The sequence below is a fragment of the Eschscholzia californica genome, unplaced genomic scaffold (genome assembly GCF_041429995.1).
Source record: "Eschscholzia californica isolate CP2 unplaced genomic scaffold, dmEscCali1.0.p SCAF_3, whole genome shotgun sequence".
NCBI classification, from domain to species: domain Eukaryota; kingdom Viridiplantae; phylum Streptophyta; class Magnoliopsida; order Ranunculales; family Papaveraceae; genus Eschscholzia; species Eschscholzia californica.
In genome coordinates, this window is record NW_028238420.1 from 9,420,707 (window position 1) to 9,438,398 (window position 17,692).

Genomic DNA, 17,692 nt, shown 5'->3' on the forward strand with positions numbered 1-17,692 from the left:
ATCACTTCAGTTCCAAGCAGACAGACTCTTGATCCCTATCTTAATACATTTCGCCTCGACTTTGGCCTCACAGACATACGCTCTAAAAGATGAATCACTCAGAAATGGTTCGCTCGTATGTGCGAGTGTGATCACTAAACTTGAACTCGACACATAAAAAGGGTGAGGACAACATTTTAGAACGAATGATCTACGAAAAGGAATATAACCACTAAATGGAATGGGGAAGCTCACTTACCCTTCTCACCCACTCTACCTTATAATAATGTTTCCTAAAGGTCAACGGATACAAGTGATGAGATGGATGGTGATGAGATCCCGAGAATGTCGACGCCTTCAATGCTAGAGAACTTCAAGCAACTTCCATACTTAGCTTTTTTGCTTCGAACACTTATTTTACATAACAAACTAAAGTTCACATGAACTTTCTTTTACACAAATTTTTTTTTTTTTTTTTTTTCTTTTTTTTTTTCAGAGATTTTTCTCTTCATTTTCAATTTCAATTTTTTTTTTTTTTTTTTTTTTTACAACTACAAACAACTACAAATACCAACACTAGTATTCTCAACAATCAACTTTTCTATTTTTCGCACTTTGCTTTCACATTCTTCTTTCTTTACTTTTCATGCCTTCATTCTCGGGAGTCATATGATGAATGGATGGTGGAGTATCCGTCTTCCTAAAGTTGACACTATTATCGGGTTTCATGGACTACAAGAGTAAGGTTTATTCGCTATCCTGATGTCACTCCTAGTGGCTATGGAAGTTGAGCACACGAGATCAAATGAGCTCTTTTTATAAAGTTGCGAGGTTGAGTAGCTCTTCACTCTACTCAGAGTCAGCGCAGAAGAGTACGCTCAAAGGTAATAGAAAGGCTCAGAAATCTCACAAGGGTTAAGTCTCCACTAATGATTAATCTAGTTCTCTCAGAACCGTCTACCCTTCACTTCCATAATACTCACATGGCTAGCACACAGACGACCTCAAGACTCGACATTCATGAAAAAAACTTTAACAACCGGATATTACAATCAACTCGACTCTATAACTATTAACGAGCCAAAAACAACTATTAGACTCACATTTTCGGTCCAAAATTGAAAAAATTTTGAACCCTCTTGAATTTCCGAAATGAAGGACTTAGCCAAAGTACTTCCCTATCCCCAAACTTAAACCGAACATTGTCCTCAATGATCTGAAGACTATGCCAAAAATAAAAAGATGAGAGGGAAGATATTACCATACTCCACTATCCTATATCAGAAGCATGGGTTGCCTCCCAAGAAGCGCTAAGTTTATCGTCTTCAGCCAGACGATGATGAAAGAAAAAGGAAAGAAAAGTTACTGTAAACCTACTGGAATAAGGGTTGATGACTCCCCATACAATAGTAATCGGAAGATTTGAGGGTCAACCCAAAAGATGAAGTATCCAGGAAGGTTCAGTCTCACGTCCATGGAATGATATGGCAGTTTAAGTGAGACTTCCAATGTGAATGATTTATCCCCAAACTTAGATGAAGCAACAATCATTAAGTTTGGCGATAAACTAAAGTTGAAAGACATTGGATAAAACGGATCCTCATAAACATGACAAATGGATTGAGAGACCATGGTAGAGTTCACAAGCGATTGCAACGGGGTAACTTGAACTTCCGAGGGACATGGTGCATAACTATTTAAGAGATTGGACTCATCTAGATCAACACTCAAACTAGGAGGTTCTAAAATGACCTCATTGGCTCGTTGTAAAATCACCTCCAAGTTAGGTACTAGCTCATTTGAGTCTGACTTAGGTAAAGACTCTGAAAAACTTTCTAAAATTTCTCTTATTATGATGTCATCGGTGTCCTTAAAGAATTCTAAGGTTTCACCTAAGTCAAATGAGTCATCACTCTCTTTACACATTTCTGCAAGCCATAACTCATCATCTTCATCTTCTGTAATACCTCCAATTGGACTCAAAAGGGTATCATCATGACTACGTGTAGTAAAAGATTAAGAATCAAGAAATAATACAGACTCAACTTTTGGATCTTCTAAAAGTGGCTCAAGAGTTTGCTCAACAATGGACTCGTATGATAATGGAACATTGATGTTGACATGTTTGAACAATTTCACTACCTCATCAGATTGAGGTAACTTCATCGTCTCCATTAGACGCTGAGGGTATGGAGCTCTAGGAACATAAGGTTCAAACGTTGGAGGTGGACTCTCAGACTCACGAGCCTTCTCAGGATTATCACGAGGGTGTAACTTGTTATCCTCATGAACTCTTACTCTCTTGTCAAGAACTCTACCTCTCCTAAGGGTGGTAACTACACTGGCTTGATCGAGTGGTTGTTTAGCCAATGTACATTCTGATCCCTGCCCTGGTTGGCTCAGAACCTCACCAATTTCTATCTGACTAAAGGCTTCTTGAAGTTGACACACCTGGTTTTTTAGACTAATCAATGTCTGAGTGGTCGCTTGCATAAACTCTGACGTGTTCATGGTGTCCTCTAATGTCATCTTCTTTTCAGAAGAATGTTGGACACTGGATTGAGCATAAGGATCGCTAGAGGCACCAAACTCAAGACGGTTCATAGAAGTACTGGGTTGACTCTGGTATTGACCTTTAGACCAAGAGAGATTGGGATGATTTCTCCAGCTTGGATTATATGTATTACACACAAGTTCTCTCGAAGTTCCCCATTGATGAGATTGCACGGCTAGTTCCTCTAAGAAGGCCATGCCCTCGTCGGCGGTTTTATTAGAAAACCCGCCATTACAGAATGATTCAACCAGGGATATGGTAGGATAATCTAGTCCTTCATACAATATTTGGACTAGTTTCATTTTTCCGAACCCATGGTGTGGACACTCTAGTAAAACATCTTTGAATCTCTCAAGATATGTATGGAGAGACTCTCCTTCGAGTTGCTCAAAATTTAGCAGACTCAGCCTTAAAGCTCTGGTTTTATGCGTGGAAAAGAACTTTTGTAGAAATACACCACTAAGTTCTGCCCACGTAGAAATAGACTCTGGTTTTAAGGCATAAAACCAAGACTTTGCTTTATCCTTTAGAGAAAAAGGGAACAACCTAAGTGTAACGGCATCTATCGAGTTAGGGACGTTCATAGTCTTACATACGTCCTCAAATTCCCTAACATGATAATACGGGTTCTCATTCTCTAGACCACGAAACACCGGAAGCATGTTGATAATCCCTGACTTTATCTGGAAATAAGTGTTAGTCGAGGGTAACCTAATGCATGATGGCTGACAAACCATAGTTGGGTGCATGTAATCTTTGAGAGTCATAGGTTGATTCTTGGTCCTAGCTTGATCAATGTGATCCTCCATAGTCTCGCTTAAAGAAAGGTTTTCAAGTAAAACACTCAAATCAGACTCTTAACAAAATGACCCCTCTCATCACAACCTAAGAGGCATACACCAAAAGACAAGACAACGGACTCTTTTGATTTTTTTTTTTTTTTTTTTTTTTTTATTAAAAAAGTAACGAAACTACGAAGATCCTAAGGAAAACAACAAAGCAAGCAAGCTGACTCCACCAAGCAACCTAGACACAATCTAGACGACTGGGTAGTCTTTTTCACCTAAAAATTGATCTAGACAGCTTCTACTTCTTACCAAAACTTGAACTATGATTCTTATGAGGAGTTACTCCGTCACAGTACAACGATCAAGAATTGTGTTCTTGGATCGTTCCCTCTTCCTGGGAAAACTCCAAATACTAATCAAGTTCGAGATTTGTCAAGAATGTCCTATAAGCTCGTTACCCTTTGGCCAATGTCTAAATCGATTTTTAATTTTAAGTGAGGCTTGGGATCGGCGATGTTGTTACCTAGATGGGCAAGAGACCGGTGATGAAATCCGACTCCTATCTTGTAATGGGTTAATGCCCTTACTAATATGATAATTAAACTAACAGTTCGACAATCAATTAGGCAAGCAAAAACATCACAAGTACCCACTTACAGGAGATTCGTGGGTGATCTAGAATTTACCTCCCGTTCAAGACGGGCGACGACCTTTGTAGACGACCAGGGCCACTCTCCCGTGAGTGTTCGAACCCGAGGCTTCGTTTTGGTTTTCGGTTACAATTAACAAGCCCTCTAATTTAGGGTCAAAACATTTAAACCAAAAATAAAAACTAGAAAGTCTAAAAGTCTCTCTCTCACCAAAAATAAAAAAAATACTAAAAATAAAATGTAAATTTTCCTTCTTGAGCTCCTCTCCTTGTTGCGCCTCTTCCTTTGCTCCTTAGCGTTCTACACACCAAAAATGGAAAAGCAAGTCAAAGTGTCCAAAAATAAAAACTTACCAAAAATAAAACTTTCCAAATATAGAAATAAGATAAGACAAATTCAAGATTGAAAATAAAATTAACCTATCCCCGGCAGCGGCGCCAAAAACTTGATAGGCCTAAAAATAGGTCTATTCCCGCAAGTATACGGGGTCAAGTTATAGTATTTCTAATAAGTCGAGTATCGTCCCAAGAGACAAGCTAATTTATCTAAATCTCGAATTAAACCCCCTTTCAAACTTTTGATTTGATTTGGAAACTACTATGAAAAAAAGAAAGCAATACTAATAGACTAATAAGAATTAAATCAAGATGAGAAGAAGAATCTAGGGATTTCGATTTCACCACATAAATGGACTACTTAAGACAAGCATTCAATCAACAAATCACTATTTGTTTATAACTCAAAACCTAGCTTAATGAACTAATTAGGTTTCGGATAATATTCTTTAATAGCACAATTCAAAATCAAGAATGTATGATTGACTACCATATAAAACTAATTTCCTACACTATCATTCAAGATCTAAAAGGCATATCTCATCTAATAAATCAATAAAAGCATGAAATATCTAATTATAATACATGAATGATAACAAGGTTATAGAATCAACATGAAATGACAATCAATAGGCATTGAAGCTCAAAATAAGGATTCATTGATTTATAACATATCTCAAAATAAGCCCAAATATGGGTTTCCTCTACACCCTAGATACAAAATTTAGCTACTCATGGAATCTAAAATAATATTCATTGAATTCATAAAATAAATGGAATTACAAAAGATTAATGGAAAGAAATCACCAAGAATGTTCCCAATCCATATTCCCATGTATCTCCATTTTGATGTCCAATTTAAGCTCCAAGTATCTCAAGAATATTGCTCAAAACTCCAAATAATAGCTTATTAGAAGATAAAAGAAGAGAAATTTAGAAGAGAGATAGAAGAAGAAGAGATTTTAGAGAAGAAGGTATGGAGAAATTAGAGGGTTAGAAGAAGAAATTAGAAGGAGAAAGAAATTAGAAAGAAAAGATGAAGGTGGTAGAGAAAAGAATGGTGGCTAGGGTTTTTAGTTGAGAAGAGGTAGAGAGAAAAGGAGGCTAAGAGAGGATAAGAAGTGGCTTAGAAATTAGGTAAGGAAGCCTTTTGAGAGGGTTGTTGAAGTCTAGGTTTTAATGGAGGAGGAAAAAGGTCTTATATAGTGTTAGGGTTTATTGAGGTTAAATGGTAGAAATGGGAGAATAGGAGGGTTATTTGTGGGATTTTAGGTTTAAAATATAAAAACCCCGGAGTACCCAGGCGGCTAGGGTTTCTCAATGAGCAGTGATTCATTGAGCTCGAGCTCATACCGTGAGGTATGAGCTCGAGCTAATGACCGTAGATATTAGGAGGGTGTGATGGATGTGAGTTGTTGACAGCTTGCATTCACACCTAAGATTTATGGGAATTTTAGAAATTATGGAATAAGGCTTATCAATCAACTTAATTACAAATTGCCATTGTCTTTAAACTCAGCACACACACACACGATGTTCTTTCCATCCCATTTAAACAATTAATTGGCACGAGTTCCTAAATCAACCACTTACTTTTTTTTTGTTCCACTTTTTGCAACATATAAATACTTCTATATATACGATTTGGAATTTTTGTTTGATTTAGGAAGTTTCTTTTTCTTCTCATCTATTATTTTAGAGAGTTTCCTTAATAAAAATGTAATACCACATTAAATTGAAACGTAATTTTAAACTTAATCATATAAAAAAAATTATTTCTTCATCTTCTTTCATTCGGACTTTCAAAGTAATTAACGGATTCGATAAACAAATTTTTTCATCTTCAAGAACATGCTTCCACAAAAAGATACGTTTCTCAACAACAAGGGTGAATCCCAACATATAACTATTGATAGTGATGAAAAAGATGATATTTACAGTATGCATGAAAGAGACGATGAATGTAAATTAGGAGATAAAATCAACGGAGAACGTGAAAATTTAAAAGGAGATGTACGAGAAAAAGACTATGATGATAGTCAGAATGAGATAAATGAATTTCGGCCATATGTTGGCATGGAAATTGAATCTCCCGATGAAGCTTACAACTTCTACAATCAATACGCGTCTAATATGGGGTTTAGTGTTCGAAAGTCTTCGACCTGTAAGTCTAATCTCACCAACAAAATAATAGGTCGAAAATATTGTTGCTCGCTACAAGGATTCTACAATTCCACTACATCTGAAAATTTCAAAGATAGAAAAAAAATTCGTTCGGAGACAAGAACGGATTGCAAAGCAATGATGTGTATAAGAAAGAGAGAAGAAACTAAATGGGTAGTCTCTCAATTTGTAGAAGAGCATAACCACAATCTTGTGAGCCCAAATAAAATACATAAACTTCGATCACATAGGAAGATAACAGAAAGTCAAGGAGTATTGTTAAATCACATGCGTTCAGCAGGTATGAAAACAAATCTTATGATGAATTATATGGCCCGTGAAGCTGGGGGTAACCGCAATGTTGGATTTACAGAAAGAGATGCGAGAAATTTCTTTAATGCAAAGAGAAAAAAAGAGCATATAAAGAGTGATGCAGAAGCTTTACTTGATTATTTTGAACGTCAACAGAAGGAAAATTCATCATTTTTTTATTCAATCCAAGTTAATGCAGAAAGTCAAATAACAAATTTTTTTTGGACTGATGCTAGGTCAAGGATGGATTACCATTACTTCGGAGACGTTGTTTGCTTTGATCCTACATATGGAACAAACAGGTATGGCATGCCTTTTGTCCCCATTGTTGGCATAAATCATCATTATCAAACAATATTATTTGGTGGTGCATTACTTTATAATGAATCAGAAGAATCTTTTGTGTGGGTAATGGAAACATGGATGAGATCAATGAATGGTAAACAACCAAAAGTAATTCTTACTGATCAAGAATCTGCTATTGGGGGAGCCATTGCGAGGGTATTACCAAGTAGTCGACATCGTTATTGTTTGTGGCACATATGTAGAAATGCAATGAAGAATTTAACTCATACTATTAGTCAACACAAGGGGTTTACTCGTGACTTTAATGATTGTTTGTACGGTAACGAGACAATTGAAGAATTTCACTCAAATTGGGAAGCAATGTTGAAAAGATACAATTTAGAAAACAATAATTGGTTGACAAGACTATTTCAAAAAAAAGAAAAATGGGCGTCAGTTTATACAAGGGATATATTTTGTGGAGCAATGTATACAACTCAACGTAGTGAGAGTATCAATTCCTTCTTCGACGGTTACTTGAAAAAGAGTTTGCCTTTAGCTGAATTTATTAAAGAATATGAAAGAGCAGTATTAGCTAGAAGAGAAGCGGAAAACGATGAAGACTATGAGACCAATCATAAAATTAGAGTTTTGAGATTTTCAATAGGTATTGAGAAACAAGCAGCAGAAATTTACACAAGAACCATCTTTCAAAAATTTCAAAGTCAACTTTTTATGGGTATTTCATACCGACATGAATTGGTAAAGAGAGAGGAGACAAAATCTAGTTATCGTGTATGGAGACCAGAACACAAACAAGCAACACGTATGGTCACTTTTGACTCTCTTGACATGACTACAAGTTGTAGTTGTCAACTTTTAGAATTTGCGGGTTATTTGTGTAGACATATTCTTAAGATATTTTTAGTTGAAGATGTTCAGAATATTCCAATTCAGTACATACTAAAAAGGTGGACAAGATATGCAAAATACGGACCGGTGATCGATGAAAAAGGTAAAGAAGTGATAAGTGACTTGAATGAAAGTATTACAATGAGATATACTAAACTTTGTCAAGAGGCAATTAATATTGCAGCTAAGGGTGCAACATCTATTGAATTATATAATGTGGCAATAAATAGCTTACATAATGCACTAAAAGAAGTCGAAAGTGCAATGAAGAATCAGACGACTAATTTATCTAAAGAAAATATTACTAACAATTCAGCTGAGGAGAAAATGCAATTGTTGGAACCACCTATTGTCAAACACAAAGGTCGGAGGAAAAGAATAAAATCTTGGATTGATCAGTTACCGAAGAAGAATGTTGTTGAAACTACAACAAAAAAATCTAAAGGGGTCGCGAGAAGGTAATGTTAATTTATGGTCCCGGATAAAGTATTTATCTTGTCATAATGTGTTAAAATATTGATAAGTTTTATTCGGATTTTTTGTAGCTCACAATGCATGCACACAACAACAAAGAAGATTCCTTATAACACAAAAGGAAGAGAAAAGTCGGCAGTATCACAACACCAAATCAGGTATTAATTAAAATAAGATAGTTTATATTTTATTAGAGTCAATGAAAAAAATTAACTAACTTAAAAATTGTATTTTTTTTCGTAGTGGTAATGATAAACACATAATTTCTAGCACAAGCAACGATATTTTAATGAGTCAGGTAACAATAATTTTAAGTTACACGTAATTTAAAAGAATTTTTCTAAATTTTACTAACGATCTTCATTACTTGAAGGGTCCCTACATGGTTGATGTTTCTTCAATGAATAAGAAGAAAAAAAATCTCTTACCGGACCTCAACGAAGACCTTCCACATGAAACTGAAGACAACACCTCACAGTGGGACATGGATATAATGTCTATTTATTCCGATCGATTGTTAAGTTGTCATAACCAAATTACTAAGGAGATAGGTTATGTTAGTCAAGATCTCATACTAAAAGATGTGTCCGATGAATGGGTGTTAGAGAGTTTATTGTCTGAGTTAGGTGTAAAAGTTAAACAACATGTGATTGAAAGGTTAGAAGATGTTCCTGGTGATGGTCATTGTGGATACAGATGTTGTGCAGAACTTTTAGGTTTGGACAAAGAAGATGGATGGGTAATTGTTCGTAAAAATATGGTTGAGACATTAAAAGAAAATGAAGTTTTATTTTCTGAGCATTTGGGTGTTGATCGATGCATATACATTAGAAAAGTACTTGACTATTATGAAGAATATTGTGGTAAGGAGAATTGGTTTACTTTACCTGATATGGGTTGCTTATTTGCTACTACTTTCAATTGTGTTTTGTGTGTGCTATCAGAAACTCAAAATATAACGTATCCACCGCTTAAAGGGGGTGTTCCAGAAGAGCCAAAGATTATTGCAATTGTAATATCTGAGAGGAAAAATCACTTTGTCAAGGCAATCCTAAAAGAAAATGCTCCAATTCCACGAGTATATAAAGGTTGGCTTCGATATTGTCTCCCTTGTGCAGTTGAATGGGCATTTTGGGTTAGACCCAAAAGTGAAACATGGAGTTCTTTAGTAGCTAATTAATTTTCTCAAGAATTTTATTAATACTTTGTTATACTTATTAGTCCAATTTTCTGTTAATTTTAATTTATGATTATATTTAATATTGTTAAATTTTCATGATTTTTTTTTCTAAATTGTTAGATGAAAAGAAAAAGAAGGTCCCTAAATTAAACAAAGCTTTCAAATAGTATATAGAGAAGTATTTATATGTTGCAAAAAGTGGAACAAAAAAAAGTAACTGGTGGATTTAGGAGCTCGTGCCAATTAATTGTTTAAGTTGGATGGAAAGAAAATCGTGTGTGTGCTGAGTTTAAAGACAATGGCAATTTGTAATTAAGTTGATTGATAAGCCTTATTCCATAATTTCTAAAATTCTCATAAATGTTAGGTGTGAATGCAAGCTGTCAACAACTCACATCCATCACACCCTCCTAATATCTACGGTCATTAGCTCGAGCTCATACCTCACGGTATGAGCTCGAGCTCAATGAATCACTGCTCTTTTCAATTAAAAAGAGAGAAATGGGAGGACACTTGTCTCGTTACAAGAGGGTAAGCCTATTAGCCGTTTTTGGGTTGTGAGGAAAAGCATCTATTTTGAATATGGGGGCGCCAAGTGTCGGCTATGGAATTAATGCATCAATCAGGTTTGTCCTTTACTTGTCTCCAAAGCTGGGAAATTGAAAGTTATTGTGTGAGCTGATCCACGGTATTATGTTGTACCACAAGCAGCATCCGTTCGATTAAAAGTGCACGGATGTGGACGGTTGTACGAGGACGGGACTACCGAATCTAACTTGCTCCGCGCTCCACTAAATCGAACACTTTAAGATCAGTTCTGGTGTTTCACGTACCACGGAGTTAAAGTGCTTCAGGCCTCCAGATTGCGACACATGTCCAACTGTTCCCGAACTTTACCCTAATATTGACCCAACTTTGACTTTGCCTAGTTTCCTCATCCGGACTCCGAATCGACTTCCGTTTTCTCCTACGGACTCGTCTCGGACTCTACTTTTCACCCATAAACTGACCTTGGCCAAATTTACCATAATACCCTTGTGTCCAAAAGACCAAAATGCCCTTCAAGTAACTTCCTCCCGTTCTTAATTGATTTTCACACATAACTCTACAAAAGACACCTAATCAAGAAAACCAACCATTTTATTATAATAAAGACTCGAAACGAACTAACTTGACTAAATTAAACGACTCTGATGGGACATTTTCATGACCCATCATCTAGCTGTTTTATAGACCATTGATTTGTAACAGCAATGGTGAGAACAGCTCTAATGGTGGAAAATTTCACAACTGGGCTAAAAGTTTCAGAATAGTCAAGACCATCCAATTGATGAAACCCTTTGGCTACAAGTCGAGCCTTGTACCTTTCTATACTGCCATCTGACTTGAGTTTGGTCTTAAAAACCCACTTACAACCCAAGATATTCATAGAGTCCTGTTTAGGAACTAGAGACCAAGTGTTGTTATGATGTAAAGCATCAATTTCATCTGTCATTGCTTGCATCCACTCAGGAGATTTGGATGCTTGAGTAAAGCAAGTAGGGTCTGTGGGTATGTCAAGTAAGGCTAGAAAACACTGAGGTAAGGGATGACACACAGAGTGATAAGTAACGAAGTCTTCTAGGTTTCTAGGCCTTAGAGCACCAGTCCTTGATCTAGTTGTCATAGGATGTATAGGAGCAGGGTTAGGAATAGCAGAAGTATTAGTGGTGCTACACTCACCTATATGATGTATGGAATTAGTAAAAGGTGAAGGAGAAGGCTCTTGAGGCTGAATTTGAGGAGCAGGAGAAGAAGAGATAGGAAACTCAGTATTAACAAAGGGTAGAACAACCTGTGCTGATTTAGGTGATGGTTGGGTAGAAGAAGATAACACAATTTGCTCAGCAAAGGGAAATGATTCCTCATCAAATATCACATTCCTTGAAATATAAATTCTAGCAGTAGAAGGATCAAGGCACTTGTACCCTTTGTGAATCAAGCTATAACCCAAAAATACACACTTTACAGATTTTGGAGATAGTTTATCTTGTCTAGTTGATGCTAAGTGAGGATAGCAGGTGCAACCAAACACTTTTAGAAAAGAGTAATCAGGATGAGTAGAGAAAAGTACCTCATAAGGAGACTTTTGAGCAAGTACCTTGGAAGGAAGTCTATTGATCACATAAGCAGCAGCCTCAAAAGCATCAAACCAATATGATTTTGGAAGGGAAGCTTGAAATGAAAAAGTATTACCAACTTCTGTAATTTGTCTAGTCTTCCTCTCAGCAGTACCATTTTGCTGAGGTGTATAAGGACAAGAACACCTTAACAAGATCCCATTCTCATCTAAATACTTTTTGAAGTCACCTTTAGAGAGTTCAGGTGCCCCATCACTTTGAAACATCTTAATAGAAGTAGATAAGAGTTTCTCATATGTAAGTTTGAACTGCTTAAAGCAATCCACACTCTCTGATCTTTGCCTCATAGGATATATCCAAAAGTATTTACTAAAATCATCAACAAATAGTATATAGTATCTAGTGCCATTAACTGTCTCCACAGGTGCTGGACCCCAGACATCACAGTGGATCATTTCAAGAGGAGATGAAGAACTACTAGTGGATAGAGAGAAGGGCTGACACTTACTCTTGCCTAATTGACAAGAGTGACAGACTTTCACAAAGTCTGTAGAGTCTAATTGAATAAGCCCTTTTGAATTCAGTTTTTCCAAGACACCTCTAGCAGTATGACCAAGTCTCTTATGCCATAAGGAGGGAGAAGCTGATAAGACAGCAGTAAGACCCAATGGTACAACCTCAGATTGACATTCAATAGGATAAAGATTATTGATCATTGGACCTTCTGTAAGAATATCACTAGATAAGAGATCCTTGATGCTATAACCCCAAGGGAAAAATTCGACAGAACAATCATTATCCTTAGTGAATTTGGCAATAGAGAGTAAATTTTTCTTTAAATGAGGAACCACTAGTATATTCTGTAAATCAAAATCATGAGTTGAGGTGTTCAAAGTTGCATTTCCAGTGCACACTATAGGTATTGAAGAGCCACTCCCTACCATTACAGACTCATGACCAAGATAAGGAGAAGTTTTATCTAGTACCTTAGAATCATTTGTCATATGGCTTGAAGCTCCTGAATCAGCAAGCCAGACTTTTGAAGAAGAAACAGTAGTAGCAGCCATATGACACTCTTCAATAGCAACATTACACTCTTCTTGAGATGTTTCTGTATTATCTTCCACACTTGGTAAAGAAGAATTTGTATTATCTTCAATATGAAGGCCAGCAAAGTTTGGAGAATTCAGAGGTGTTGATGGTGTATATCTGAATCTGCACTTACTTGCTAAGTGACCCCATTTATGACAAATACCACAAGGTATGGAAGTAAAATCAAAATTTACTGCTTTCTTATTCATAAGTGGATGTCTAGACTGTTGTTGTTGTGAATTTGATGTTGATTGTTGAATCTGATTCTGATTTTTAAGACTTTGAGTCTGCACAGAATCAGATTTGTGTGTCTGATTTAATTTAGATTGATATGAACCTTGTCTGAAAGGTTTTTGATTTCGTGAATTACTTTGATTAACATAATAAGCTGTTTGTTCAACAGTTTCTTGAGAAAGAAGCCATTGTTCATGATGAAGAAGTTTTGATCTTAATTCAGGAAGATGAATCCTATCTGTTCTATTATCAATAGCTATAACAAATTGACTGAACTTTTTGCCTAATCCAGCTAAAATGATACGAATCATCTCTTTCTCAGAAACTTTATCATTAACAGAAGCTAAAGAATCAGCTAATGATTTTATTCGTCGAAGATAATCATTGATAGAAGCATTACCTCTCCGAATATTCTGAATTTGCCTTCGAAGAAAATCTTGTTTTGCTTCAAATTCTTCAGCATAAACTTCATTTAGATAACTCCAGATCTTGTGTGAAGTAGGAAGCCCTAGAACATCAGCTGAAATTGAATCTGAGAAAGTAGCTTTCAAACATGATTTTACATAATGATCATATTTTCTCCAAGTTTGAAAAGCTGGATTAATAACCTCTCTTCCTTCTGAATCGATAATAGAAGTTTCAGGTTGTGAAATCGATCCATCAACATATCTTATTAGATCGTTACTGATCAAAATCGATTCGAATTGATCACGCCAAACCAGAAAATTGTTTTCATCGAGTTTAATTGAGATGAAATTAGTAATATTGAATGTTAAAGGTTGTGAAGAAGATGAAGACGACGCCATGAATTTCGATTGTTTCTCTCTCTAGATTTTAGATGCGGAAGCAATTTGGAAAACCTAGACGCTCTGATACCATGTGAGAAGTGAAAGATTAGTAGAGAGAGAAGTTGTGGTTTTTCTTATTATCAATCAAAGAGAGAGAATCTCTTTATATACAAGTAGAGTGAAGGAGACGAAGGTTGTTATAGAGAGAGAAAGTTTGTTAACAAACTTTCCCACTCATAACAGAAAATGAAAAAGAGGAAAAGACCATAATACCCCTGGTCGACTTATTCTTACACTCCCATTACACTGATATCTCTTCTCTCTAACATACTCGATATACTTACACTCCTATTACACTATCTTCTCTTCTCTCTAACTCAATCTTCAATTATATCTCTAACAGAGAGCGAATAGGAATTCGGGATTTTTTTTAAAAATATCTTTAGTTGATGAGCAAATACTATACGAATTAAAATTGGTATTAAAATCAAACTATAAAACTTTTCTGTAGAATTAAACTATAAAACTCTCGAACTCGCGACCTTGTACGCGGGAACCTTAGATAAGAAGCAATCAATTATTTGCTTTCAATCCCAAATGGGTCAACATTCTCTTATTCTGGGTCAAGAAAATGATCAATCAATTATTCTGGGTCCACATTGTTATCAATATACAAGAAAATCATTAATCTCTAATTGCTTCTTCTTTACTATATTTAACATCTCTTTCTTTTGTTCGATTAATACTGGGACTATCCAAGAGATAGTTCTCACATGTGAAGTACCTAATACTTCTGTAATTAGAATTGACTTATTTGAAGAGCCGGTGCGGCGGTGCCTGACAACTGCAACAACCGACGTGCAACTATGTCATTCTTAGTTGCAGTTGTACTAGTTCTTAATACTCTCACTTCAACCATATTTTCCTTGTTTGTTAATCATTATTTGATTAATGTATGTCACGGTGGAGTTCTGATATTCAAACATTATTTTGGTCCTTCGAGAATCAAGAAGGAGTTACATCAGTTGTATAGTTCTCAATTGAATTTTTGAATGGATCTACTCTAGTGTGGTGTGGAGCTTCCTTAGCTTTCTTTTTCATTTCTTTGTTTACTTTTCTACTTTTCTTTATTGACTCCTCTTGTTCAATTATTGAACCATGACTACAATGTTAAATTAAGTCATTCTTGTCAGATTGCTGAATCTTTTTTCCGTATATTCTTAGATTATGTGGCTGGAAATTATGTTTCGACTAGTTAGTTTATGTGGCTAGTAATTTTTCTGTTATCATAACGTAATATTGTTAAATAGTTCGATTTTTTATGCTTATGTGACATCTCTCGTTCATAAACTTTTTAGTTGTTAGTATACCAATAGTTGTTAGAGAAGGAAGAGCTAACTCATTTCATTTGTGGAGAAACAGAGTTCATCAAGGTACGTGTATCTCTCTCAATTATATACATATTTCAAGTTAACTTTTAAATTAATATGTCAATACTATATTAACGTAGATACTGAAGAATGGGAAAAGACGATGAAGATCATATTTCACTTCAAATTCCACACGACAATGTTTTTGTTGATGCAAATATTGGGTTAGGAGTTGATGATTCAGTCAACCATGAAATTGTTGAAGTAGATGATTCGTACAAGGTTTTATCTAATTCAATCGAGGGGAAGGTTAAGGAAGCATTTTTTTCACCATATGTTAGAGAATGTAGTATTTTTAGAGTTCACGAAAAATATCACAAAATGAATGAGCGTGCTTACTCGCCTGATGTGGTCTCGATCGGTCCTTTACACCATGGCAAACCAAATTTGGAAGCAATGGAACCTGTTAAGTTGATATATATGCACGCCCTGCTTTACCGAGCAGCAATCGTAAAGCAATATGGTGATCAAGTCACTGAGAAGAACAAAGAAGCTCCAATAACAAATATAGCAGAAATAGTCAGTGTTTTCTCGAAACGCACAACTGAGGCGAAGTTAAACAATGTTGAAGAGTGTAATGGAAACAAAAGAGAGTTAGAAGAAGAGTCAGAACTAGCCATACTGAGGGAGTGTGCAAAATTTATTGAGAGTAAAGAAGAAGAAGCCAGGAATTGTTACTCTGAACCTATTAATCATATCAAAAGTGACGAGTTTGTCGAAATGATGATAATTGATGGTTTCTTCATAATCGAGCTCTTTTGCAGGACAGCTGAACTAGTCGAGATGGACGGGTATGATCCAATATTTAGTAAAATTGGGTATTTCTCAAGTATCAAGCGAGATCTATTACTGGTTGAGAACCAAATTCCTATTTTTGTTCTTACTGGTCTACTGGTGGTCATTGGACTAATGGGGAGAGAAACAGAATCCAGGTTATTTATAAATATCCTCACTCTGAATTTCTTCCCTATCTTTATGCCAAAAGATGAAGATGTTCTTAAGAAATACTTGGAACGTGGAGGCAAAAATTTACTAGATTTTCTTGCCAATACATTACATCCTTCCCCAAAAGCCGGAAAAGTTGTTAATATTAAGGATACATACTACGAATGGAAAAGGTCACTACTAGGTAAACTATATAAAAAGTTTCGTACTAGGACACCTGAAATTGTACGAAGAATACCAATGTTGGATTCCATCAAAGTAACGTCAAATGCTACAGAGATGGAACGATCAGGAGTAAGGTTTAAGAAAGGGTCTACAAAGTGTAGCTTCTTAGATATCAAATTTAACAGTAATTCGGGGGAATTGGAGATTCCTCCTTTAATTATTCTAGACGAAATCTTGATTAAAAATCTTGTTGCATATGAACAATGCTCGGACGGGAAAACTGCGTATATGAGTTCTTATGCTTTCTTCCTGGATTCACTCATTGATTCTGCAGAAGATGTTCAAATACTTCGTTCTAAGGATATCATAAAAAATTATCCAGGAAGTGATGAAGATGTCGCGAATGTCTTCAATAAGCTCGGTTGTGATGTAATGATTCGTAATTATTATTATTCTGATGTGTGTAAAAGAATTTATAAATATTGCAGGAAGGATATAAATGTTTGGAGAGCAACTTTGAGGCGTGATTACTGCAACACTCCATGGGCAACTATTTCATTCGTAGCTGCATTTCTACTTCTCGCATTTCTACTTCTCATTCATACTCTCATCTCGACTGTATTTGGTCTTCGTTAGTTTTTATTCATCATTCTTGTTTGATTAATGAATATAATTGTGTCACTCAAACATTGAATTCCGAATCTATCTTGTTTTAATAAGTTATATGCTATATGATGAATCATTATGTATGGGTGATAATATGAATAAGTGGATCATGAGTATACACTACTTATGTCTATTTTTTTATACACTACATTGTAAGTTCTTATATGGGTGATAATATGAATAAGTGGGTGATAATATAGCAGAAAAGCTTAGTGAGATTATGGATATATTAGGAGTTATAAGAGGAAGGTCTTTTGAGTTTAAGGTCCAAAAATAGGGGGGGGGGGGGTTGAGTTTAAGGTCCAAAAATAGGGGGGGGGGGGGGGGGGTGAGTCATATATCCACTCCTAAATCTATATAATAAAACAGAAGGAAAAACGATGACTGAGACAAATATCCTTTTTTAATAAACGATATTGTTTAGAAGCCCTTCTCAAAATTTAAAATATAGTCCTTCGTAGAGATAAAGTTACGTATTTAAAAAACAATAATCCTTTCCTTCTTAGAAATAAAATAACTAATTTAAGAAAAAAAGAAACAAAATAAATTTCAAGGGTTAACAAAAGAAATTAAAATCTCTATCTCAATAAAATAATAACTAATTTAAGAGAAAAGAAACA

The 17,692-nt window shown here is 35.5% G+C and overlaps 3 protein-coding genes across 3 annotated transcripts; 2 read left to right on the top strand and 1 right to left on the bottom strand.

Moving 5' to 3' along the window:
• Window positions 1-503: 503 nt before the first annotated feature.
• Window positions 504-5,477, bottom strand: LOC147548235 (uncharacterized). The gene is made up of 2 exons (XM_086664915.1): window positions 996-5,477; window positions 504-607 (listed from the first exon to the last, which is right to left on the bottom strand). The coding sequence occupies exon 1, from the start codon at window positions 3,340-3,342 to the stop codon at window positions 1,996-1,998; it is 1,347 nt and encodes a 448-aa protein (XP_086521041.1). The 5' UTR covers window positions 3,343-5,477; the 3' UTR covers window positions 504-607; window positions 996-1,995.
• Window positions 5,478-6,157: 680 nt separating this feature from the next.
• Window positions 6,158-9,632, top strand: LOC147548236 (protein FAR1-RELATED SEQUENCE 5-like). Its single transcript, XM_086668006.1, has 4 exons — window positions 6,158-8,436; window positions 8,524-8,610; window positions 8,696-8,750; window positions 8,826-9,632. The coding sequence occupies exons 1-4, from the start codon at window positions 6,158-6,160 to the stop codon at window positions 9,630-9,632; spliced, it is 3,228 nt and encodes a 1,075-aa protein (XP_086524132.1).
• A 5,565-nt stretch (window positions 9,633-15,197) lies between these two features.
• Window positions 15,198-17,093, top strand: LOC147548237 (UPF0481 protein At3g47200-like). Its single transcript, XM_086672483.1, has 2 exons — window positions 15,198-15,299; window positions 15,377-17,093. Exon 2 carries the CDS (start codon window positions 15,387-15,389, stop codon window positions 17,040-17,042), a length of 1,656 nt encoding a protein of 551 aa, XP_086528609.1. The 5' UTR covers window positions 15,198-15,299; window positions 15,377-15,386; the 3' UTR covers window positions 17,043-17,093.
• Window positions 17,094-17,692: the final 599 nt, after the last annotated feature.